Genomic DNA, 26,248 nt, shown 5'->3' with positions numbered 1-26,248 from the left:
GGTGCCAGATCACCTCAATAAAGCAAGTATTGCAATAAAGTGAGTCATACAAATTTTTTGGTTTCCCAGTGCATATAAAAGTTATGTTTACAATACTGCAGTCTATTAATGTGCAACAGCACTATGTCTAAAAATAATGTACAATCATTTAAAAATACTTTATTGTTAAAAACTGCTAACGATCATCTGAGCTGTTAGCAAGTCACAATCTTTTTGCAATAGTAATGTCACTGATCACAGATCACCATAACAAACATAATAATAATGAAGAAGTTTGAAATATCGTGAGAATAATCAAAATGTGACACAGAGACCCAAAGTTAGCAAAGGCTGTTGAAGAAAACAGCTCTGACAGACTGGCTTCATGCACGGTTGCCACAAACCTGCAATTTGTAAGAAACACAACATCTGCGAAGCATAATAAAGCAAAGTACAATAAAATAAAGTATGCCTGTATAGGACTTAAAGCCAAATAGCTCTGGATTCAAATGTCATTTAGACTGAGCTTTATCTTGGCCACTTACTGCATGACTTTGTGCAAGTTACACAATCTCACTGAGCCTCAGCTTCCTCATTTTATAGATGAGAAGATAAAAGCTAACTTTCAGCCCTGGCATGAGGATAGGATACCATGTGTCTAATGTATCTGGCCCTGAGCCTGGGACACAGCAGGTGCTGAAAAGATAATTATTTTATTATTATTGAACAACCCAGAGACACTTGAGCCAGAAAATATACTTTGAAATGTTTATGAGAATGTACACTCTACTTCCAACAGATAGCCATGTAAAATGAAAGAGATGATATGTATTTGGAGCAAAAATAAAACCAGGCATTGGAAGCTGGGGCCATTTGCTTATCTAAGGACAAAAATGGGGAAAGGGGAAGAGGGTAGGGGACAATTTTGCCTAGTCAGATATCCTCTAAAGTACTTTCTTCTGTCTTAAGAATGTGTTTTAACTGAGCTGCAATCATCAAGATGATGTAAAGCCACCTGTAATTTTATTTACAAATAACTAACCATGTAAGATTTCTCCAGAGCTAGAGCTGCCCCCCACTAAACAGATGTCAACCCTTCAATTTTCTATTCCCACGCAAACTGAAATCTGAAAGACAAGATGTCTGTACAGATTACTTGCCCTATGACTGTTTCTTACTAATCGGAAGCTGAGATTCTGATGAATCTATTATTAGAAGAGGAAAGAGAGCTGAGAAAGGGAGGGAGAACTCCATGTGGAAAGAACATGTCTGAGTATAAGATCATGAAAACCCAAGAACAAAGGAAATAGAATTTTCACTGGTAGAAAGTCAGTTTACAGTTAAAGTAATAGGAGTATTACAGCAGGCATGAAAAAAAAAGAGTTGGGTATGACACTTAAAAGCAATATTAAAATCTAAGGTAAGAAAATGATGCCTGTGATTTCTGGAGACCATAAATATAACAGTACGCAAAATGGGTATGTCTCATTTTACATAGTAACATGATTCTACAGTACTTTTAAGTATTGAAGCATTAACAACCTATAAATTATGAAGAAAGAAAAACAAAGTTCAATGTTTGAAGGTTTAAATTACTGTACCAGTCAGAACCCTCCTACACTGTTGGTGGGGATGTAAATTGGTACAGCCACTATGGAGAACAGTATGGAGGTTCCTTAAAAAACTAAAAATAGAACTACCATATGACCCAGAAGTCTCACTACTGGGCATATACCCTGAGAAAACCATAATCTGAAAAGATACGTGCACCCCAATGTTCACTGCAGCGCTGTTTACAATAGCCAAGACATGGAATCAACCTAAATGTCCATCGACAGAGGAATGGATAAAGAAGATGTGGTATGTATATACAATGGACTATTACTCAGCCATAAAAAATGAAATAATGCCATTTGCAGCAACACGGTGGACCTAGAGATTATCATACTAAGTGAAGTAAGTCAGACAGAGAAAGACAAATCTCAGATGATATCACTCATATGTGGGATCTAATTTTTAGAAAAATGATACAAATGAACTTATTTACAAAACAGAAACAAACTTAGAGATATCAAAAACAAACTTATGGTTACCAAAGGCGAAAGTGGTGGGGAGGGATAAATCAGGAACTTGGAATGAACATACACACACTACTATATATAAGAAAGGTAACCAACAAGGACCTACTGTATAGCAGAGGGAACTCTACTCAATATTCTGTGATAAACTCTATGAGAAAACAATCTAAAAAAGAATGAATTATGTATATGTAAAACTGAATCACTTGGTTGTACACCTGAAATACAACACTGTAAATCAACTATACTCCAATAAAATTAAATTAAAAATTTTTTTTAATTAAAAAAATTTTTTAAAAAGAATAAGAAAGTATGCTTGTATCAAGAACAGTGCAACTAAGAACTCCAGTCCCAAAGTCCCTACCTGAAACTCTTGGAGCTAGAAGTATTTAGGAATTTATACTTTTTCATATTTAAGAAAGTAATAATGCATATAACAAATTACATAAAATTCAGTGGGATCAGAGCCAACAACCTGTACTCAAACAAACATGTTTATATTTCTGCTGTGAAACATACACACATTCACAGTGAATATGAGAAATAAAGATCCTAAAGGATCAATTCAATCGGGTCAGATTTTGCCACCGAATCAGTTATAAAAAAAAAACTTTGGATCTTCAAAGTTATTTGGGTTTCAGAGTTACAAAAAAGGGTTTGTGAACCTGAATTTGGTTTGCCTCATTTTTAGGTAAGTGTTATCAGTAGCTAGATTAAAACTTTGAGGTTCCTTTTCACCACCTCTGGAGTATTTAAACATTTTTAAGAAGTCCAACTTTTAAAAATATAACTTGACATAAAACATACTCTATTTATTTAATTTGTTTTTTACACTGGAAAATTACATCAGTTGATTTTTTTGCCCTACAGGATATAATAATCAAAATCACAAATGTACTGGTCACAATTATTCACATACTGGTCACAACAAATATCGTTCACAGTGTGATAGGCTACAGTGTTCTCTTGATTCTCCTGAACTCACAACTGAAGTCAGTGGTTATCCATTCTGAAGAGGGAATTATCACACAAACCTTGTCACCCACCTGGTGTGCCCTCTGACGTTTTTATCCCCATTCTACAGCAGTACTGAGCAATCCCATAGTCCGCAATCTTGGCAATGATGGCGGCATTGGGATACAGGGTGAAAAGCAACACGTTGTGGGGCTTCAAGTCACGGTATATAATCATGGCTGAGTGGAGGTATCTGCCGTGAAATGCACAGGAAACCTTATTAAAATGTGATTATACCATAATAAATTTTGTCATTATTTTTAAAAATATATATGTTTATTACGCAAAGCATCAAAAATTCTGTGCTAAGTTTCACCTTCAAAGTTAAGAGATATTGCAGAAGGAAATCAAAACCTACAAGTCCAATATTACAGAGCAAGCTTATGCTTTTAAAACAAACAAACAAAAAGACATGTCAATCCTGATAAGCGACTTAAACTTTAAGGCACAACCACTTTAAGCAAAGTACCAATTTTTGAAGACTTATCTTTTGTATACTTTAAAAACTACTTAAAAGGAATTCTGAATTCCCTCAATACCATGTGACTATTTTAATTAGTTTAAAATGTAAATATGTTAAATAAGAATTGATAGTATTTTGTTATAACTCCCATTTATTTAAGTTTTAATTTTCTTAAAACCACAGAGAAGTTTTTCTTAGCTTTTAAAATTCTCTCTATTCCATCTCTCCTTTGATATTTATTTTTTTCTGACTAAACTATTTCCTAAGTTTTTGGAAAATATTTTCTACTTTTTCAATAGTAATAAATCAAAATAAAAGACTTTTCTAGCTATCAATACTGTACCGTTTGAAGATGTAATTTACTTTAAAACCCAATTCTGTTATAAATTATCAAAGAACATTTTAGACCAAGAGTTGGAATGAGTAAAACATTGTCTTGGGAAAGGTGATATGGGGGAATTTTAAAGTCTTTCCTTTTAGAAACAGATCGATTCAACCATCAGCAACTAGAGCTGGACACTCACTGTAGGTGAAGAATAAAAACTAGTTAATATAAAAAATAAAAAGTTTTCATCTCAACCAGGTCTTGTCCATTCTGGAAACATGGCCGAAGAGCCATTACTTTGCCCCAACTACTAAAGTAACTCTATTACCTTTCCTTACACACTCGCAAAATTCAGATTTCCCCCACTCTGTTTACCCTGCCCTGTGACATTAAATTTGCCATAGCTCTGCACATGATCTCACAACTACATTATGTCCTACCTTGAGAAAAGAATTTTTCATAGAACTTAATAGAGGTAAATTTAAATCCATTGTTTGTGGCTTTTGGTTTAGGTTCACATTATATCAATAAATATTTACTCCATTACCTAATACCAATCACTGCTAGGGGCATTAGGAGCAGAGTGGCAGCAATACCCTGAACTTTCCACTGATTGATGGGAGTGTATGTATCATTTAACGGCATCAACTAATGCAGGAGAAGATTCTTTCTCTTCCAGGATGTAGTTAAGACATTTGACATTAGGCCTATTCCTTTCAGTAAACATATTTTTGGTTGAAAAGTAAGATAGATGTACTAATGAAGTTGACCTTAATAATAAGTTATGGGCTTAAAAGAAAAATTTACTAAGGGCTTACTGAAAAGCCATTAGCTACTTTGCCCTGCTGAAGAGAAAAGCTGGGAGATTAAGAACAAAAAAGTTAAAGCCAAGTCATACATAATTGAATGGCATCCAAATCCTTCATAATGCATGCCTCTTTCAGAATATTTATAGAATACAGACTCTCTCGGAATACTTTCCAAAGGTTAAAAAATATTAGTTAAACTTAATTTGAAATTATGTCAGTGGGAGAGAAAGATTATCTGGATTAGTTAAAATGTTCAGTTATAGAATTTAATCTTAAAACTGCAGTTTTAATAGCTTTTAATAGAATAGCAGAATAGCTTTCGAAATATTAACAAGTACAGATCTTGTCTTACTAAGAATAATTCAGCCATAATTTATGTATTACATGACAGCAAGCATTGTCAAATATTTTATTAAAACAAACTGGTCTAAACTCAACTAGTCATTTTTAAATTGTGATTATCTTCAATGTTGCTAAGAAACTCGTATAACTTAAAGTAAACTTTATCTCATCCTAAAGAGAATTACTCTAAAAACAGAATGCCTTCATTCATTTAACAAATATATATTGGGCATCTATGAGGGACAGTCACGGGGGATATAATGTCATCTTTGTCTCCCTGCTCTTGAGGGGCCACAATCTAGGAGAGACAGGTGCTCAAACAAGGTTGCAGAAATGTGATGAGCACCAAATGCTAGGGAAGCCAGAGGAAGAAAAGCACAAAGGTACAGATAGCAAAGCAGACTCTCCCACTAGACTATAAGTTTTAAACCTTGATAAGAGCAATATAATCCCTATCTTTCCTTCTTCAGCAGCCAGCACAAAGTCCTGCATGGAGACTCAAGAAACACGTGTTAGCCAAACCAACTCTTCATGATGCAGTCAGACATCATTGTGGAGATGGTATGTGAGCAAATTCTAGAGGAAAATGAGTTCTCTAGGCAGACAATTTTTTGAAAAGACAGGAATGACAAATGCAAAGACAGACATGGATGTCAGTGAGAAGTCAAGCCCTTCAGCATGGTTAGAACGAGGGCAGTGGAATGGGAGGAGGCTGGAGAGGCAGGCTAGAGGATACATAAAGAGTTTTGATGCTATGGCCAAGGAGTTTAGATGTATTCTGCAGATAACTTGGAATGCCAGGAAATTTCAAGGATAATTAGATTTTTATTTTAGAAGAATATAATATCAGAAATGTTCTGATAGTTCCCCAGAGGTACCGGACCAAGTCAGCAGTAGTGGCATAAAAATAAATTAATCAATTAAAAAGATGATGTAAAATAGTCAAGGACCTGGCGGACAAATGAGTACTTACTTTTGTGGAAGAGGGGGTTGCTCTGGATGTGACTACGAAGACCTTTGTTGGCAAATGGGAGATACAAGATAAAGAACAGATTCATGGTGGAAGGAAAAAGAGAAAGCAAATTCAGTTTTGAACATACTGAAACACAGAAGCTTATGGGAAATATAGGTGACCATATCTTCAAAGGTAGTTGAGAATTATAATAAAGAACTCAAAGCAGCAGACAGTTAGAGCTGTAAACTAATAGCTGAAGGCCAGACTGCAAAAGAGAAAATATGTAACATGAAGAAAGTTCCTGTATGTCACTCTAAACAGTGCCATCATTTAAGGGACTGCAGAGGCGTGCGACTTTATTGTCTCTTTCTACCTCCATAGTTATAGCTCTGTGCTAAAATATATTTGGGAAGACAAACCCTAATGCTGAGATTTTTAAATATACTTAGTGCTGGGAGAAGATCGATTGCTACTGAAATCTACTAGCCTCTTGTAGCACAAGACCCAGAAAGCTCCCTTGGCATTATGCTGAGAACAAATCAGGCAAATGATAGGAAAATATGATGAGATTTCATTTACTTTAACAGAAACTGCTGGATTTGTTATTTTAAGTAAGGTCTTCAAGAGATGAGGTCTTTCAAACAGTGATGAATTTTTTAAAAAATCAATTATTCATTTTATAAATAAGCACTTTGGGAATTATGTGGAAGATTTAGGGAAAAACCAGGACCTGGAGTAGGTTTAATCAAGGAAAATGACCAATACAACTTTTGAAATACATAAGGCATAGTTGCCCTTTATCTAGATTAATTTAGTACAAGGTTCCCCCTGGTGTTCAAAAGTAGATGTAGCAACCCAGATCCAAATCTTTGCATTCCTGTTTCATATAATAATCTGTGTTTTTCAATAGCTTCTGGACTCTTTCAGGAAAGGAAATCTACTCATTTTATTCTCCTATTATATTCCCTATACAGTATTAATAGTTATATCGTATATATCAATAGTTTAGTTTTATTTGTTTGTGATCAGTGTTTGTTCTCCTTACCATCCATTCCATTTACATTTTTGGATACTGCTCAAAAGGAATAGACACTATTTAAGAAGGAAAGGAAGAGAAGGAAATTTGCATCCACTTTGTGGCTACCATGCACCAGGCACTGTCTTCCTTCCTTCCTCCCTCTCTCCCCAGTGGCAACATGTGTAATGAGAACACACCGTTCTAGGTGCTGAGGTACAACGGTGAACAAGAGGAAAAATCCTTGCTATCGTAGCACTTAGATTCTGGTGGCAAAGACAGACAATAAACAAACCTTTAAAATAAAAACATAAAGAATACCCGGCAGTGATAAGTGCTACAGGTGCCAAAGAGACACAAGGTAGTCAGGGACACCCTCTCTGAGGAGAAACCTGAATGAAATGAGAAGTGAGCCAAGAGGATATCTGGAGGTTCGACATTCTGGCCAAGAGAATAGCTGGTATAAAGTCTCTGGCATATTCCAGAAGCCTCGGGGAGGCGAGTGGCTGAGCACAGTGACCAGAGTGAGGTGGGAGAGGGTTGATAACAGGAGAAAGATGTGATCCAACTTCCATGTTAGAATGATCACTCTGGCTACTGTGTGAAAAGCAGGTTACCTGGGGGGCAAAGGTGAAAGCAGGGAGACCAGCTGGGCGAGAAGAGATGACAGCTGCTTAGACACTGCTGGGAGGGAGAGAAGTTAGGAGAAGGAGCTGCATTGAGATATGTTTGCTAAAGACATTTGCTGAAGGATGAGGTGTGGGTTGTGAGAGAAAGGAAGGACTAAAGGATGATTCCAAGGTGACACAACTGGGTGACCGGAGATGGAGAGCAGTGGAAAAGGGGGAAATCAAGAGTTTGACTTGGGATGTCTTCAATTATTACAGAAGAACTCGAAACACTATTCACTAAGTATTAGGCACAGTTTAGAGACTACAAAAAAGAGAGAATCAGAGATATAAAATCAAAGCAAGTGTATGGACAGTCCCTCTGTCTCCAAGGGCCATGGCCTTTCCACCCTCCAAGGCTCTGTCCGGATGCCATCTGGCCGCGGGGCTGAGTGCACCTCTGAGACACACTATGGTCTTACAGGACAACCCAACTCAAATCACTCCAGTCCCCTTCATAAATATGGCCTCATCTTTCCTCATTAGAATTACCCATGATAACTGACACTTTCCTTGATACTTTGAAGCCTTACCTATATTTTTTTAGGGAAGGTAGGTCAATACAGGGTTAAGATCATGGGCTCTGGAGAAGGCCTCCTGGGTTCCAACTGTAATTCTGCTAGCTATGAGATCTGCACGCTCTTCCTACTCTTATTTTACGAAATTGTAAAATCTGATCAGGGAAATGGTAGTTTTACACCCAAATAGTTTGTGAAATATTACCAGGACACATTGTTACAGGGAAGCACTCTTCTCAAAGTCTGAGAGTAATTTTGGGCTCACACTCATCATGCCCTGAATAGAAAACAGCATGACTTAATCTATTACCTCAGACCATCAGCCACATGTAGTGCGATCCTGTGCTGCAGTGTTCTGGTGAGACTGGCTTTGTCTTGTTGAAGCAGGCGATCCAGGGAACCCTTGGAGGCTAACTCCATCACCAACATTCGAGGACGAACCCCAGCTGCCAGCAAAGATATTAAGCTGGGATGGTGGAGGTGGCAAAGCACCACCAGCTCCTGCAAAGTCAAGAATCATTTCAGAGTCAGACAATCAGCTTTTACCCAAGTGTCTCCTTCCTTAAGCCCATCAACACTTGGAGCACAGTTTTCCCTGAGTGACTGGATTATAGCAAACTTTCCATTTCTTCTTTGAGCTTTTTTACATTTTCCACATTTTCAGAATTAAACCACTGGGTTTGCAACCATATTCTGAATTAAAATTTTAAGTTCTCTTTTTCCGTTTGCTCTGCTTTATCAGAACATTTAATGCTAGGACAGGACACTGTCCTATTGTGGCACACTAATAGGTCATGTCAGTCTTACCTACTGAATCCTCCTTAGCCACAGAATCCTTCTCAGCCCAACATCCTGAGCAGCCACTACTAATCAACTGCACTTTGAGGCATGTGAGGTACAACCTGCCTATTATCTCTGGTTTAATGACTAGAGAGTTTTCTGGAGAGAAATGTCTAAGTCTAAAGAAATGTATGGCATTGCCCCTGCCTGAAACTCTCTAATGACTTCCTGTTACTTTAATTGGGTTGGCCAAAAAGTTCGTCTGGGTTTTTCCACAAGGTATTACAGAAAAACCCAAACAAACTTTTTGGCCAACCCAATAGTTTAAGATCCCATGAACTTAAACAGCCATTGCGGCCTGGCCCGATCTGCCTTAGCCCATCTTTCAAACCTCATCTCCTTTCTCTCTCTTCCTTATTCACCACCCTTCTGCCACACTGGTGTTCATTAAATCCCCAGCACCGCACACACCCAGCTCCTGCCTTCCAGCCACAGAGTCTTTGCCCTTGCTGATCCCTCTGCCTAGAAATCCCTTCACCCTTCACACAGCTAAAGGCTTCTTGCCATTCAGATCTTAGCTCAAAACTCTTACTTCCTCAGAGTGACCTGCCTTGGACCACCCTTACTAAAGAAAGCAATCACCATGTGCAACAATCTCTCTCTAATCCAAGAAGTTCGCTGGAACAGAGAGGTCTCCAATCTGATTCCTAGGCCACATTTTGTGAGACTTTACAACCTGCTTCATGATACTGTTGTTATGAATTCCATACATGTTATTCTGTATATTTCACTCTACTCTGAAACTGTATTTAGTTGAAATTTATAGCTTATGTGGTATTAAACTGATTCATGTTTTTTTGTTTTTGTTTTTTATTATTTTGCGGCACGCGGGCCTCTCACCACTGTGGCCCCTCCCGCCGCGGAGCACAGGCTCCGGACCCGCAGGCCCAGAGGCCATGGCTCACGGGCCCAGCCGCTCCGTGGCACGAACCCACGTCCCCCGAATCGGCAGGCGGACTCCCAACCACTGAGCCACCAGGGAAGCCCTGATTCATGTTTTAAATTATGATTTCTGCAGAAGCTCTGCTTCTTAACAACCAGCTTCAAAGACGAGTATCAGTGCCAACTGCATTTATCAGGAAACTGATGTGTGAAGAATTCTGCAAGCTGAAGAATAAAGGCTCAACGCCCTGAGAGGGGATTTTTCAAGAACACGGACTTCAGACTGCAGTCATACTTCCTTAGTAGATAAAAATCTTTTTTTCTTCTATGTCTGATTAGCTCAGTTGGCTAGAACTGATGAGAACAAGTCAAGTTAGCTTTGTTTTCTTTCATAAGCACAGACTGGAGCCTAATCCAAATTTCCTATCCTAGAAAAACAGCTCACTGATTGCAAAGAGAAAGGAACAAAAAGAGTGTAACAGATCAGCCCCGATTCATGACCACAGGTAGAATGACCCTTAAAATGCAGCACTGAATACAAGTGTTTTCCTTTCCTTTTCTTTTTTTCTAAAGAGGCATATTACACACACTCCATTGTTTCTATTTCTTCTACTATTTCCTTGGTTCACCTAGCTGCCCATACACTAATCAGTCCCATAAACCTTTCTAGTGTTCTGATTTCCAACAAGGTTCCCTGAGCACATTACATAAAACTGAAACATATTGAAGACTAATGATGAAGACTGAAAAATTACAATTAATACGACAAACTGCCTACAGATAGAAAGAGATTGTGCTCAGATTTGGTTCACTGACTTACAAAATATCATACACAAAATATTTATTAGCTTATTCCTAGAGCTACAGTGTAATTTTTGGTACTAATAATCAAAATTACTGCAGGATATTTTACACAGACATGAAATTATTTTCATTATTCAGAGTAACTAATATATTGCAACTGTATTTTTTTTGTTTATATAAGTTATTTAGATTCAGATTCAGGCACAATTTTTTTTTAATAAATCAAGAAAAAAATAAGAAAGAATAGAATCAAAAATATGGTTGAGTTCTGGTATAAGACTGCAGAATTCACATGGATTTTATCTCTCCTCTCACCCTGTCTCTCTCACTCATCCCTACTGTTAGGACTCAGAAAAAAAGAAATAAATCCCCACCAGTATTCAAAACAAGAGAGGGTACTGGAGTGACCACTCTTGGTTATGCATTCAATCAACTTTCACTCTTCCTAACAGTACCCTGACTTTTGCTGAGGTATCCAACCCTCAGCCAAGCAGCCCATGAACTTTAAGGGGAACTGACCCCAATCTCAGCTTCAGGGAAAGGTGGGGATATTTTAAATAATACCCTGCTCATTATCTCAGTGATTGGTTCAGTAACACAGGCCTAAGCCAATCAGCAACAGTACTGCCCTGAACATTGGTGCTTGCAGAGAAAAGAATGTGTGACTTAACTGAGGCCAAGAGAAGTTTTTAAATGGACTACTGTTGTATGGATTTTGGTTCCTTTGAATTACAAAAATGCAAAAAAGGTACCCTCTTTTCTTCTGTGCTTGTAAAGCCTGGAACAAAAATTCTCAGAATACTGTCTTTGTTTTTCAACAGGAGTAACCTATTTCACTCCATAAAGAAAGGACAAAAGTAGGATTTCATAACTAAACTCAAGTAAACTTTGAGGGAAAATACGGTAATTACAAATGCATGCAAAACAAGAGTTCCAGGAGATTAACAATGTATGATTTAATGTAATAATACTGTTGCATTTCTTACTTGTCTTAACAGTCTAAGTGATGTATGTTTATTAAAAATCTTCACAGCCACTTCTTCTCCTTCATAGGACGCTCGATAAACAGATCCAAAACTGCCGTCACCTTTTGAAAAGAAAGTACAAAGCACTTAGGTTAATCTGTGCAAGCAGAAAAACTCAATAAATTGTATCTTTTGTAATTACATCTGTTTCAAAGAGAAATATGACCCACTAGTTTCACTGAATCAAGTATCCTTTAATGCTTTCTCTTCCTTCTTCTACTCCCTGAACTAAGATGGAGTTTCAGGGGGAAACGAAGGCTATAGTAACAGTTAAGTATTGGATTCAAAACAGGATTGGGCAAATAGAAGAAGGAAAAGAGAAGGAAAGCAAGTGGAGGGGGAAGAGAGACAAGAAGAGATGGAGACTTAAATAATAGATATATCCTGCTCTGATTCCCTTCAATCTGAACAAATACTGACAACAAAGAAAAAATTTAATGAGCAGAGAAAAGAAATACACTCTAGGGAAACATAAAATTTTCACATGGGAGTAGTAGAGATTTCTAATTTTTTAAAGCCCTTCCCTATTTCATAATCACTGCCATATTAAATTGGAGTATGGGCTGTCGTACCCTTCAGGTAACTAAGAGGAAAAATAAGGTTAAGGACTGCTGTTGGGTACTTGTGACACAAAGGTGTGAAAAAATTGACAAATAATACCACTGAAGTATCTTCTATTGTGGCTCTCTGGAAAAATAGTCCCTTAAAGAGGAAATGTACCCCCTCCCATAACTCTTCAGATAGACAAACAAAACCCCATATATGTGTATTTTAAAATATTCAGTTGACCCTTGCACAACACACAACATGGGGTTAGGAATGCAGAAGCCCCGAGTGCAGTGGAAAATCTGCACATTGCTGTCTCTGCCTCAAAAACAAAGGAACTGAAAAATGTCTCACTCAAGGAAAGGAAGCTGAAAACAGTTTAGATACAATCAGGACTCAAACCCTAGTTCTTTTGATTTCACACACTATAATCCCTAATTGAACACAAACTTTTCCCTACATTTAGTTAAAGATCTGTAAAATAAAAATACAGGTACTGTATTTATTGAAAAAAAATTGCAGATAAGTGGACCCATACTGTTCTAATCTGTGTTGTTCAAGGGTCAACTGTATTTACAAAAACAAGTCTACTAATATTCACAAATCTATTAATATGTGTCATATTAGTCACTGCCTAATAGTAACTGCTATCTGGGAAGGAAAGGGTTAACTGAAGCCCTAAAATTCACTCCTGTCCCACAAAGAAAATGCAGAAGGGAGGAGATGAATGACCTCCCCCAGATCATCCCAGCATAAAGATACCAGGGTGTTTCTGATTGTAAAATGTTTTTAGAAGGATTTATCTGATTTGTTCAGATCAGTGGTTCTCAGCTAGGGTGACGTTGCTCCCTATCCCCAGCCCCACCTTTGACAGTGTTTGGAGACATTTTTGATTGTCAAATCTGAGACGGGGTGAGGAGATACTACTGACATCTAGTGGGTAGTGGCCAAGGACGCTGCTAAACACCCTGCAATGCACAGGACACCCCTCATAACAAAGAATTATCAAGTCCCAAACAGCATCAGTGCAGAGGTTGAGAAACCCTGACCTAGATTGCTTTTTGTATAATAAATAAACATGGAATTTATGAGTTTATGGGAAATGGGGCCAGAGAATGGGGAGTACTCTTATAAATATTTTCCTATCTGCATAATTAAAGAATATAAAACACAGGTGCTTTTGAAGGTGGTCAAAAGGTACAAACTTCCAGTTATAAGGTAAATAAATACTAGGGATGTACTGTACAACATGATAACTACAGTTAACACTGCTGTAGGTTATGTATGAAAGTGGTTAAGAGAGTAAATCCTGAGAGTTCTCATCACAAGAATAAAAATACTTCTTTCTTTTTCCTTTATTTTTTATATTTATGCAATTACGGATGTCAGCTAAAGCTACTGTGGTAATCGTTTCACCGTACATGTAAGTCAAGTCATTATGCTGTACACCTTGAACTTATACAGTGCTATATGTCAATTACACCTCAGTAAAACTGGTGGAAAAACACAGGTGCTTCAAAAGTGAACTTTTTGAACATTTCTACATAACATTGCTCAAAACATGTCCATTAATCTGAAACACAACTTAGTGCACTAAAAGGGTATATTTGGGGGAGCTGTATCTGATGGCTTGAGACTCTTTCAGAGAAAGAAAATAGTATGTCTGGTACTTGTCTGTATCTTTCAAATCACAAGTCAAGTTTGGTGTTGGTTAAGATCTAAGATTCAGTGTTAACAATTCAGCATTTTGCATTAGCCTACTATTACTAATATATTCACTCTCAGAGTGCAAAGGCATTTAAAATCATTCAAAATTTCCCAATCAATGTAAAGAATAAAGATACAAAGGAGTTTATTTACCCCTACACGTCATATCCCAAATTTTGGACATTGTTTGTTAATAATATTAATATCCTGACACATCGTCTAGTCATTCTCTCTGTGGAAATTTAATTAAAATAAAATGTATACACACATAACAACAACAAATACTCCACAAAGTAAAGTCAGAATTGTCTTCAAATACTTTACATTAAATCAACTCAATACTCTCCATAGCTCCCAAGTATTCTCAGGAATGTTTAGAACTTGAGTACATCCCCAATTTAATGCTTCTGAATTTTTAATCTCAAATTGGCTTTTTATGAATATTTTAATGAAAATTTATGATTGTCATACTTAGCAACAAAATTGCTACAATGACTACTTAGAGGTATTCTTCCTTTACTTATTCTTTTTGTGACTGAAAAATGGCTGCATTACTCAACTGAAAACTTCCTAAATGCCTTCCCTATCACTGAAAATTAAAGCAAATGCAAGGACATATTTCATAAATATGTGTGCTTCCATGGTGGTCCCATCCTCAACTCAAACCCAGCCTACAAAAGTGTTGGGGGGTTTTTTTGGCCGTGTCGTGCCACATACAGGATCTTAGCTCCCTGGCCAGGGAATCAAATCTGCGCCCCCTGCAGTGGAAGTGCAGAAACTTAACCACTGGACCACCAGGGAAGTCCCAACATGATATTACTTTAAAATATATTACCCCAAAGGAAAAACATTACAAAAAATATATGAAGACACTAAAAACTATGACAATATAATTATATGTAAATATTTCCTAGATTATAAATAAAAGCTGCACTCTAATTTTTATTCTCAAATCAACAAAAATAGTTACCTAAAAGAAACTCTGGAGCTTGTTCAAATTCCAATTCATCATTATTCAACATAATATTTCTAGGCAGGTCAGCCAAAATCAAGTCAGGAGCAATCTGAGATATTGGAACAGTGAGCCTTGGTTGGTCTGGATTCACTAGGAGGTCTCCTGAGAAGTACATAAAACATTTTTTTTTAAAAGGTAAACTATTAAGGTTGTACATAAGTTTGTCCTTTTGATTTACAGAAATAATCACATATTTTCTATGATTTCTAATCACTCTTTAAGGTTTTCTTACCAATCTTATTTTTCTCTAGAAACTCTGAGAAAGTTTTAAAAGTTGAATTAATACCTATCTACTAGGAATTTTAAATACTCATTCCTAGGTTCACTCACTAGAAAGTAGAATTCAGAACTGCCTTAGACTATTGATTCATGAGTAGGAAATTATATATTCTTTACTTTTACAACATTCTTGGAGCACTTAGCCTATGGTTATCATTGCTAAGTTACTTCCATATATCATCTATTTTAATCCTCATAACAATTCTAAGAGGTAGTTTTGGTCAGTACTCTTATTTCACAGATGAGGTTATGTTGCTCAATAGCCAGTATTCAAACTCTCAAACCAACATTTTTTCTGAATCTAGAGTATAAGATCTTACTGGGTAATAAATATATTTTTCTGAACTGTCACTACAATTGAATTTAGTATCCTCTAACTCATCCCTTATGGATAAGAATAATTTTTACATTTATTTCAAACCTCACTTCACAAATATTGAAAGGATCACTTAAAAACATTTGTATGTTGTATCAACACATACCTTCTTCTACTTTCTTCATCAAGTTGTCAAGTAAGATTTTCTGATGTTCTTCACCATCATTAAAACTATATAATGCCCACTTCTTCAACAGAGTTTCTCCTTCACCACAAATATCAATCTCCAATAACCCTGGAAACCACTCTTCCATGAGAGAGTCAATGTGGTCCACAACTTGGCCCAAAAGAATACAGCCTACATAATCCAAAGAAGACTTCATCAACACCCTAGCTGAACCTTATTCTGTCACAAAACTGGAAAGAACCTTATTCTGTCACAAAACTATAAAGTTTTTTTTAAAAGTTTAGATTTCTTTAGTGGTACAATTCAAAGTTTTTAATTAATTTCCTTACCTTTTCTACAAGAAGGAACTGTAATTTTTAAGAAACTCTCTGGGTGATTATCTAAGACTTCAGATCCTACCAAGCAATAAGCTTCAGGAGACCAATTCAAGTAGATGCCTTGTCGCCAATACATTCTGTTTGGGCGAAGTGCTCGTTCTGAAAGAAGTTTAAATGAACCCACATATAACCATTAATTATTAGCGGCTCCATAAATTAAAGGGGAAAAATTCACTGCACACACCACAAATGACAGTAAGAGAGATATATTTGTTTTGAAGGAAAGTACTGGAATCGTTAAAGATATGAGTCCCCATCCATATCTATTAAATATAATATTAAATATTTTATCCTCAATTTTGGAAGGAAGTAAATAAAATGCCCAGTATACAACCTAAGATAGATTTCAGGTTCATGGTGTTAAGTAGTTTAGTATGTGTAATAGATGAAGAAAGAGAATCATAAATAAGTTCCCATAACTTTTAAAAAGAGGTTGGCGGTCATGCTAAAACCAACACTTTGATGTGATGTAACTTTCTATATGTCGATTAACTGCAAGCAACATAAGGTTTACTTCAGAATACAGTACCACCTCAATAAAGCTGATTTTTAAGCACATAAAAAATTATATTTTCCCTTTGGAGCACTAAGATCTCTCCTTCTTCCAGGAGGAAGAGCTAGCATTATAAACACCCATTTTTTATTCTTTTTTGTAAACCCCTCAGGGATTGTGCAGCAGAATAGAGCTATTATAGTCCCTACACAGAATGGTCTGAATGGTCAGGAACTGTTACACTGTTAAATAAAACTCCCTGACTGCAGTGGTGGCCATTCCTAGTTTTTCTTTGCGCGCACGTGCGTGTGTGTGTGTGTGTATGTTTGTGTGTATGTGTAGGTTGGGTGGGTGTGTTTAAACAAATGATGCTTACTAATTTCACCTTTTAAAATTGCTACTTCTAGTCTGCTTTGGCTTGCAAAGCGAGATAGTCATAGGCATTGTAAATGTGTCTAAAATAAGCACACATGGGCTTTGAGGAATTTTCTTCTTAACAAATTGCATGAATTTATTTGAGTGTATGTCTTTATATTGGCCACTCTGAGGTCTTTTGAGCTTATTTTCTGATTTTCAGCTGCCTTTCAAACAAGTAAACTCTGGGAAAATGACATTAATTTTAATATGCTTTCCTCCTAACTTCTCTAAATATTAATTCTTCATTAAATACATACCTCTTCCTGAAAGCATGTAAGGTGAAATTTCAAGTAATCGATTGATTAATCTTGACCAAAAGCCCATTGGAAAATAAGGCATTTCATACAGTCGAATGATAATTTCAGAGTTCTCACAATGGGGAAGCTCTATTACAGGTCTGTGGTCCGACAAACTAAAGATAAAAGGACACTGTCATTATACAGCTTCATAAAATACCCAATCATGTTGACCAAAGTGCTTTACTACTTGAAATCAATGAATTGAAGATAAATATTCTAAGCAATTGCACTTTTTATAATGTTCTTTCGCTACATGCTCTTCCTACTCAAAATTTAATGGTTATTTAATTAATTCAAATGCATGATCAGATGTAGATGCATGAAATTTTTTCAATAATCTTATTTATACTATAAATAAATTATTACAGTTCGTTATGCATAGACAGGTAAAGGGATTATGTAAAACTTGAAAAAAATTCATGTCCTAGAAAAGAGTTATATCTATTTTTAGAATTAGTTACCATCCATCAACCAATGCAATTTGCACTTTTCAATGTCATATTACTTTATAACATTTCCCAGGTGCTTATAAAGCAGTAAGAATTTCTACAGTACAGGGCTATAACTTAGGCCTCCATTGTGTTGCCCATACCTCTGAAAATTCACAGCCATAAATTATTTTAAGACTATGTTGAAAACTCACTATATCCCCAGAATCTGCCTAATAACTCTTCCAGTACCATGTAAGGACACACACACACACACACACACACACGCATGCACACACACACACACAGAGACTTATCTCCACTATTAACCTTTATTAAATTAGGCAGTGCTAAATCAAATAGTAATTATATACATAAAATCAGTCATTTACTGTATCTTTAAATGTCAAATTTAGTGTTTTCATTAAAAGAAAATGTTATACTTCAGTACAAAGTTTACACAAGAAGAAAAAAGTTACTACATTTATCACAGACCAAAGTTACTTTGACTACTAAAACAATATAATATATGGTGAATTTCCATAGGGTAATAAAATTTTAAGTTTTGGCTTACCTGCTTGGAACCAGCAAATATTCTTCTCCTGTTGGCAAGGCAATCTGGAATTTTTCTAAGAGTTTAAAGTACTGTGACATGTAGTTCTTTGGAAATCTCTTTTTCTTTGAAAGAAATTTTTCCACATCTCTACGTGAAATAATTCCCTTAGGATGTTTTGGACAGCCCTCCACTTTCACTGTCAAAATCTGAAAGATTTAAACTTATACATAATCACTAAAATTTATTTTCTGGAAAGTTTTGAATTTAAAACATTTCCTGTGCTCAGTAAAAATGATTAAAACAATTTTAATGTTGTCAAGTACAACACAGGACCTAATTTCTCTAGCTAGCAGCCAGGTAGCCTAGAAGCCCAGTGGGGCATGTACTCCCTACACACAAAAAATAATTTTTATTAAATTAAGGGAGTTAATTCAGATCAGAAATTCTGGAGATCCTCTGAAACCAATGAACCACAAGCCTTCCCCAACTCTAATTAACACATCAATCCAGTACCCCACATCCTTGTTACAGTCTCATCAATAGTATATTCCTAGGGAAATTATCTTCCAGACTGTGTTATCACTACAGGTTTGCAATAGAAATGTTACTTTACATTTATATAATAGGAGATGGTTTGCATCAGCGAGAAGAGAGGTAGCTTAGCACATTTCAGTGATTCTCAAACAAAGTAAGTAACCCCTGAATTTCACTGGACTCCACTCAGTCTGGATCAGTAGGTCTGAGATGAGGCTTGAGAATCTGCTTTTTTAACAAGAAACGCTGATGATTCTAATGTGGAGACCATACTTTGAGCTTTGATCATCAACATAACAATTAAAAATATAAGTTCAGGAGAACTCAGGTTCAAATCCAGGCTCTACTGCCAATTGTGTGACCTTGGGAAAGATATTTAATTTCTTTACCCACAGTTTCCTTCTCTGTAACATAAGATAATAAAAGTGGCTGTCTCTTAGATTGCATGAGAACAAAATAATATACACACAAAACATGCAAAATACATACAACAATTTTTAGCAAATAGCAAGCCCTCAAATGTTAGCCATTATCTACATATTCCTATTCATTTTACTTGGCCAAATTAATTTTCAAAAGAGATTTGTGCTTAATTTTCTTTAGTAGATCTATAATATTTAAGGGATACTTAAATAGGAACAAACATTATTTACATTATCATGTAGCTGGGTAAAATACTGGACTGTAAAATCCGTAGGCCCGAGGACTTGTCTCACTCAACACCATATTTCTATTTTGTACATATACCGTCATTAAATCAATGAATGCATGACTGACTGAACATAATGATATCTAATGCAATGTATAATGGGTCATTAAATAATAAAAACTATAATTTGGGACTTCTTCCATATTGTATAGTTTATAGCCCAAACTGCTCTTACACTTTAGATAGTGAAGAAAACTGCTGTTTTAGTGTTTTTAAAGTTGCTAAGACCTGTCTGACAAACTCACTCTCTACCCCCAGCCATACTTTATATTTTCTTTGTAGCATTCTGTACCACCTAACATGTTAAGGATCCATGTTTTGGTTATTTCCTCCCATTTGAACGTCAACTCCATGAATGCAGGAAACTTGTTTTGTCTACTGCTGTCGCCCCAGCACCAGAACAATATCTGGAACATCATTAGGTGCTGAATAAATACTGTTGAATTCGTGAACTGGGGGAAAATAAAGTTTGGAGCATTTTATCCTAGGGTTAGGTTCATAGGCACTGGAGTCAAACCACTTGGTTTGAAATCATAACTCTAATTCTCCCTGAATATGGAGTCAAACCACTTGGTTTGAAATCGTAACTCTAATTCTCCCTGAATATGTAACTTTGGATAAATTATTTAACCTCTCTGTCCATCAATTTCTTCATCTTCAAGAATGGGCACTAATAAAGTACCATTTAAAAGAGTTGTTCTGAGAATTAAATGAGATAATCTTTGAAAAGCATATAAGTAACCTCTCATATGTCAGCCATTATTGTATACTTATTCTAATTTATTTTACTTAGACAAACTGATTTTATTTTATTTTATTTACTTTTTTTTTGCAGGCAGGAAAACCTTTTATTTTAAACCACAAATAGTCAGCAGGTGGCCACAACTATCCATGTTTCATTAAAATCACATAAAACCTAGGTACAAAAGCACCACTGATTATTGTTCTAGAAAAACTGCATGAAAAAATTCAAATACACACAGTAAAAACACCACAGTATGCACAGGACTAAATTTTTAAAGCAAGTGCATGGAATGGTGAATCAATTTTACAGACAGCTTCCTATACTAAATTGGTATTTATTTTACTCAAGGATGATGGGAATCTCAAAAAATCATGACTATGAGAAGGTAAAACGTCCATCCTTATATATTTTTGTATGCCAACTAGTAGAGTCCTAAAAAATTAGCATTTACAAAATACTCGGTAAAAATAGCTTTTAAAAGTTGTCCCAAGAGGTACATAAAATCAACCCTAATTTTCATGACAAATCATTCTCTTTCGTTTACAGATTCAGTTCTCTGTGCCTTCCTTTCCAGCTTCTTGCTTTTCCTCCTTCTTCCCTTTAGCACCTTTTTTAACCTTTGTTGCCAGTTCTTTCTCAGTAGGGCTAATGTGAGGATCTATGCATAGGATAAGGGCCTTAGCAGATGTTTTTCTTGGTTTAGGTTCAGGTTTTGGGGGAGCAGCTTTCGCTGACAACCTGGCAGACCATCTGGTGGGCTCCTGTTTAGTTACTTTGGATCCATCCTTGCCCTCTGGATTCTCTGGAGACTTTCTCTTCGGCATAATGACTACGTTGGTGCAGCTAAAAAGTAAAGCAACGGGCTGGAACTGCTGGCACCGCCGCTGGATGCTGCCCCTGCCGCAGCTGTTCACGCGCAGGGCTCGGCGTAGCACGGCCTCCGACAAACTGATTTTAAAATAGAAGTTTGTGCTTGATTTTTTTAGTAGATCTATGCTGCGCTACCACTATCTGTAGCAGATAGTTTCCAAAGATGGACACATTAATTTTTTCTCTCTCTACATGTGGGCTGCTTAATCCTTCAAGATATAGAATCCATCCATTTCCCTGAATTGTGGTTGCTCTGCTCACTAGAATGTGGCAGAGCTGACATTTTACCAGTTCTGGGCCTGGCCTTTAAGAGGTCTAGGCATATATGAGAGACCACATGGAGGAGCACCAACACACCAAAAATGTGAGTGTAGCCTTCTTGGACTCTCCAGCCCAGCTCAATGAGGAAGCCAAGCGAACGACCCCTGTCAATGCCATGTGGAGCAGAACCGCTTGGCTGAACCCAGTCAACCCACAGAACAGTGAGAAACAATAAGCTGTTGATGTTTTACTCCAAGTTTACTTGTGTACGCTAGGTTTTGGGGTATTTTGTTATATAGCAATAAAAAACTGAAACCTTATCTTAATTTTATCACCTTTGAGAGACCTCTTATTATTCCTTCAGCCTGGTAACTTCTAAGGCTAACTTATGCCCTTGTGCAAGGAAAGAAAATTTTCCAAATTTCTCACACAACTTTTTATCAAGATTAAATTGCCATGCAAGTTTTATAATACTCTACCAGTAAGTCCATTTCATATCTCTTTTATCATATAGTTAAATGAGTTTTGCAAATTTCTCTGTGTGTTGATGGAAACCTTAATAAGTTTAGTGACCTAAGAGCTCTGGGCACAAAGAGGGTGGCTGGGCTCATTAGAGCTTCTACACCATGAAATTATTTCTTCCCTTGTCTTGATGACTCACTTGGAGGTGAATAACCCTATTTATTTTTGCTGGTTTGGTGTCAGGCAGATCATTCTGTCTTCACGTGATTACTTATGGCTTTCATTCTCTTTAAACCTTAATAAAAATGACATATTTCAGTATATCACATAAATAAAAATGATGGCATTTATCTTTTACATTAAGAAATTTTACTGACCCTTTAGATCTATCTTTCAAAATAACCTGAGCTGTTCAAATTCTTGACTTAATTTTCAATTAAATTAACATGTTTATAGTATAACTAATAGTATAACTATGCTAATGAGAGTTTCAACTTAATTACTCCATAGTATCTTCAGGGATTTTATTGCATCATGATGGAAATTTGCTTCTGTTAAAAGATAGTGATTCTGATGGAAACCACTTTGTTATTCTATTGAATAAGATGTACCCACTCTCATATTATCCACATGTGTGCAACTTTAAATAGTCCCAATTCACATGGAAACACATCACTTTTTGGTGCAACTTTAGCCTTTTCTTGACTATACAGAGTTCAGTTATTTTCTGATACAGGTGCCACCTAACAACAAATCTTTAGGGTATAATTAAAACTCCCTTTTCTACACAGAGTGCATATAACTACACATACTGTTTCATTTAGCTCCATACCTGGCACACTTTCCAAAACTACATGAATACATCTTTACAGTTTTGAAGATTTTTTTCATTTCCTGAAATCATAAGTCTTTAATTACCAAATAGGTCAAATATAAACTTTTGCTAAAACTTACTATTCACTTATACTGAACTAGGGAGGCGATGTAGAAGATAATATTGTTATTATCCTTATTTTACAAGTGAAGAAACAAAAGGTTAAAACATTAAGAAATGTCAAAGTGAGTAAGGATTTAGGAGAGATCTGAACGCAGGTCATGCTGACTCTAGAGCTTGTGCTCTTGACCACTATACCTTCCTGGCTCCATTCTCATTAGGTAGATGAGTAGAATCACACTTTCCATGGCATATGTGCAGAAGGATGAAAATCTACTTTAAAAATATCTGCCAGACGGGCTTCCCTGGTGGTGCAGTGGTTGAGAGTCCGCCTGCCGATGCAGGGGACGCGGGTTCGTGCCCCGGTCCGGGAGGATCCCACATGCCGCGGAGGGGCTGGGCCCGTGAGCCATGGCCACTGAGCCTGTGTGTCCGGAGCCTGTGCTCCGCAACGGGATAGGCCACAACAGTGAGAGGCCCGCGTACCACAAAAAAAAAAAAAAAAAAAACTGCCAGAATAGTAATAACTGTCCCATTACAATTAACTGCCAATTGCAACGTTTCAATACATTCTCAAGTTCTGTGGTATAGGATTTAGCCACAAATTAATTCCCTCTTTAAAATATCTTTCTTATTCTTCCTTAGATGAAATTTAGGAACTATTATTCAAGATTACCTGAGGGAATTTAATTACCATTATAGTTGATTAGAAGAGAGCTTTCTGGGGCTTCCCTGGTGGCGCAGTGGTTGAGAGTCTGCCTACCGATGCAGGGGACGCGGGTTCGTGCCCTGGTCCGGGAAGATCCCACATGCCGTGGAGCGGCTGGGCCCGTGAGCCATGGCCGCTGAGCCTGCGCTTCCGGAGCCTGTGCTCCACAACGGGAGAGGCCACAGCAGTGAGAGGCCCGCGTACCGCAAAAAAAAAAAAAGAAGAGAGATTTCTAACATAAAAAAATACAATCATTTTAGTGACTCAAAAAATTATACTCATAAACAAAATAGCCACCAGTGAGTGCACATGCTGGAGACGCCCTCCCCAGGCTCACTTTAATTCATGATTCATCCAGATGCAGTTGTTCTCACCCAGGGTGATTTTGTGCATCCTAAAATATTTGGCAATGTCTGGGCACATTTTTGCTTGTCATACTGGGAAGGTACTACTGGCATCTAGAGGGTAGAGGCCAAAGATGCTGCTATCATCCTACAATGTACAACAAAGAATTATCTGGCCCAAAATGTCAATAGTGCTGACATTGAGGAACCCTGAGCTAGTGTGTTCTGTTTGAATGGTTTTCTGTGGCAAATCTATAGAGGTGGATTATGATAGCTAATTAATATAAACTCATTGGTAACTGTTATTGGGAGAAGAAATAATTTTCCATATGAAATATAAATAGAGAAAAGACAGCCATAACCACCACTATTCAAAATTTTTAAAATTGTAAGCATTTAGAACTTACATTCCACTGAAGAGTCAAAATTTTCCTCCATGTTGTCTAGGCTGAGGTTTCAGAGGCTCATCAACCCAATTTTCGTATATGTACTTATCCCAAAGATTTTCACAAAGCTTTCATTCAATTGACTATATCAATAACCAAACCAAAGCTATCATCAGGATCTAGAAAAGTACTACGGAACAGAGCAGTACAAGCACCTGTCTGTGACTTGAAAACAAAGACATTAAAGTTAATTCTAAGATGTCTTCTCTTCTTTCATGAAGTTCTTCTTTATGCAGTCTTCTACACAAATTGTTCTACAGTTTTCTATATTCACAGTAGTTTCTACCTTAACTGAATACAAACTCTATAAAACTCAGTGCTCTAGGTGTCACTTGTAGTTTTCTTCAATCATTACTCCCATGCCACAAAAATATAATATACCAACCTGGGCCATGACTTTACAAAGCCACTTGGGTTCCACAAAATATAAGTCACTTAACTGCAAGGCTGGGTCTTGAAAATGAAGGAGGACCCCTGGAGTAAAAATCAAGAGTGAAACATAGAATTTAGAATATGCAAATATCAAGGGGCTTTAGAGAGAATCTAGTCCAACCTCCTCATTTTACAGATGAGTAAACTTCAGTGGCAGGGCTGAGACCCGAACCCAGGCAACATAGCTCCCAAGCCCTGAAATCCAAATATTATTTTAAAAAGTTATCTTTTGAACTACATAAAATGATCATATTTAAGCATATTTAAGACAAAGCCATACATTGAAGAGCATGTATTTAGAAATAAATAGAAATTCATAAATATTTTTGGCTTTCTAATTACATATTACAAAGACACATCTTATTTTCGAATACAGGTAAGAAACACAAAATATCAAAGGAAGCTACTGGTTTAAGAACAATGAGGAGATGAATGGATCAGATTCAATCCACATGAAGATTATTTTTCATACAGCAGAATCTGGAGATCAAAAGCAACTTCCCAACCACTTATCCGAGCACTACAAATCAACTCACACATTTCTAGCAAGGTTATATTGATCAAGTACACAATTAGCACCAAAGTCTGTTCAAGAGTTTTCATCTGTGAGGTCATGCTGACAACATGTTATGCAACAGAGCAAGATCTGCCACTCAGCAGCTGCATCATCTCAGGCAACCACTGATTCTCCAAGTGCCAAGTTAAACCATCCCAATAATAATTCTTCTTTTCAGTGTACAAATAGCCTCCACATAGGGTCTCACAGGTCCTGAATAGTACAGTCAAGTTCTACAACCCATGTTTTAACTCCTGCTCAGAGACCTTTTCCACTACTGCCCTTAGATAATTTCTAAATTTTTCTCTTATGACATAATACATGATTCAACATCAATGCTCATGATGATCTTTCAAAAAGAAAAAAAAATCAGTTACCTATTAAAGAATTTTGTCAATATTCTGTTAAATTTTAAATGTAAGTTCTATACAAGGTTCAGGTGCATTTTCACAAATTACTACAGCAGAGCTTTCAAAGAATATGCAATAAACAAACCTGATTCATTTAGGAAGTGAACTGCATGAGGAAGCTCATTTTCATCTAACTGCAGCTGATGTTCTTTCACAAGTTGTAATAATCGTTTCTGGTCAATTACAGGAAATTCAACTGGCACATTTTTACGCTCTGATAAAATGATTTTCTCAAGTTCTACATAGCAGTCTGGAATCAGCTGCCCAACAACAGGCTGATCTCGGATCTACGAAATTACAAATGACAAGCTGTAAAAATCCATTTTATTCATCGATTTGTCAGGTGGGTGGTAAATTCTATGCTAATCATTCAGAACTGTATTTTTTAATAAAATCAAAATGTAATGTAAAACCAATTAAATTGTCAGGAATAAATAAGATGATCTTAAAATAAGAAAAAATATGAACACAGAAGCCAATTTGGAAAGAACTATCAAAT

At 36.6% G+C, this 26,248-nt stretch overlaps 1 protein-coding gene and 1 pseudogene across 4 annotated transcripts in view; both read right to left on the bottom strand.

Moving 5' to 3' along the window:
• LRRK2 (leucine rich repeat kinase 2) overlaps nt 1–26,248 on the bottom strand; it is a 150,624-nt gene that overhangs the window by 25,061 nt on the left and 99,315 nt on the right. For all 3 annotated transcript variants that reach the window (XM_029204420.1, XM_029204421.1, XM_029204422.1), the window contains 10 exons: nt 25,835–26,036; nt 24,737–24,825; nt 18,356–18,543; nt 17,312–17,466; nt 16,097–16,243; nt 15,747–15,938; nt 14,941–15,087; nt 11,679–11,779; nt 8,477–8,667; nt 3,104–3,264 (listed from right to left, as the gene is read on the bottom strand). In XM_029204420.1, the coding sequence (XP_029060253.1) occupies nt 3,104–3,264; nt 8,477–8,667; nt 11,679–11,779; nt 14,941–15,087; nt 15,747–15,938; nt 16,097–16,243; nt 17,312–17,466; nt 18,356–18,543; nt 24,737–24,825; nt 25,835–26,036 (1,573 nt within the window). The remainder of the gene's footprint in view (nt 1–3,103; nt 3,265–8,476; nt 8,668–11,678; nt 11,780–14,940; nt 15,088–15,746; nt 15,939–16,096; nt 16,244–17,311; nt 17,467–18,355; nt 18,544–24,736; nt 24,826–25,834; nt 26,037–26,248) is intronic.
• LOC114885085 lies at nt 20,370–23,280 on the bottom strand (annotated as a pseudogene). Its single transcript, XR_003791018.1, has one exon. The product of XR_003791018.1 is annotated as a high mobility group nucleosome-binding domain-containing protein 3 pseudogene (transcript).

The sequence above is a fragment of the Monodon monoceros genome, unplaced genomic scaffold (assembly GCF_005190385.1).
Source record: "Monodon monoceros isolate NGI ecotype Baffin Bay Population unplaced genomic scaffold, NGI_Narwhal_1 Super_Scaffold_6, whole genome shotgun sequence".
Lineage (NCBI taxonomy): Eukaryota > Metazoa > Chordata > Mammalia > Artiodactyla > Monodontidae > Monodon > Monodon monoceros.
Note: the sequence above shows the minus strand (reverse complement) of the source record. Positions and strands in the feature narration are given on the sequence as shown.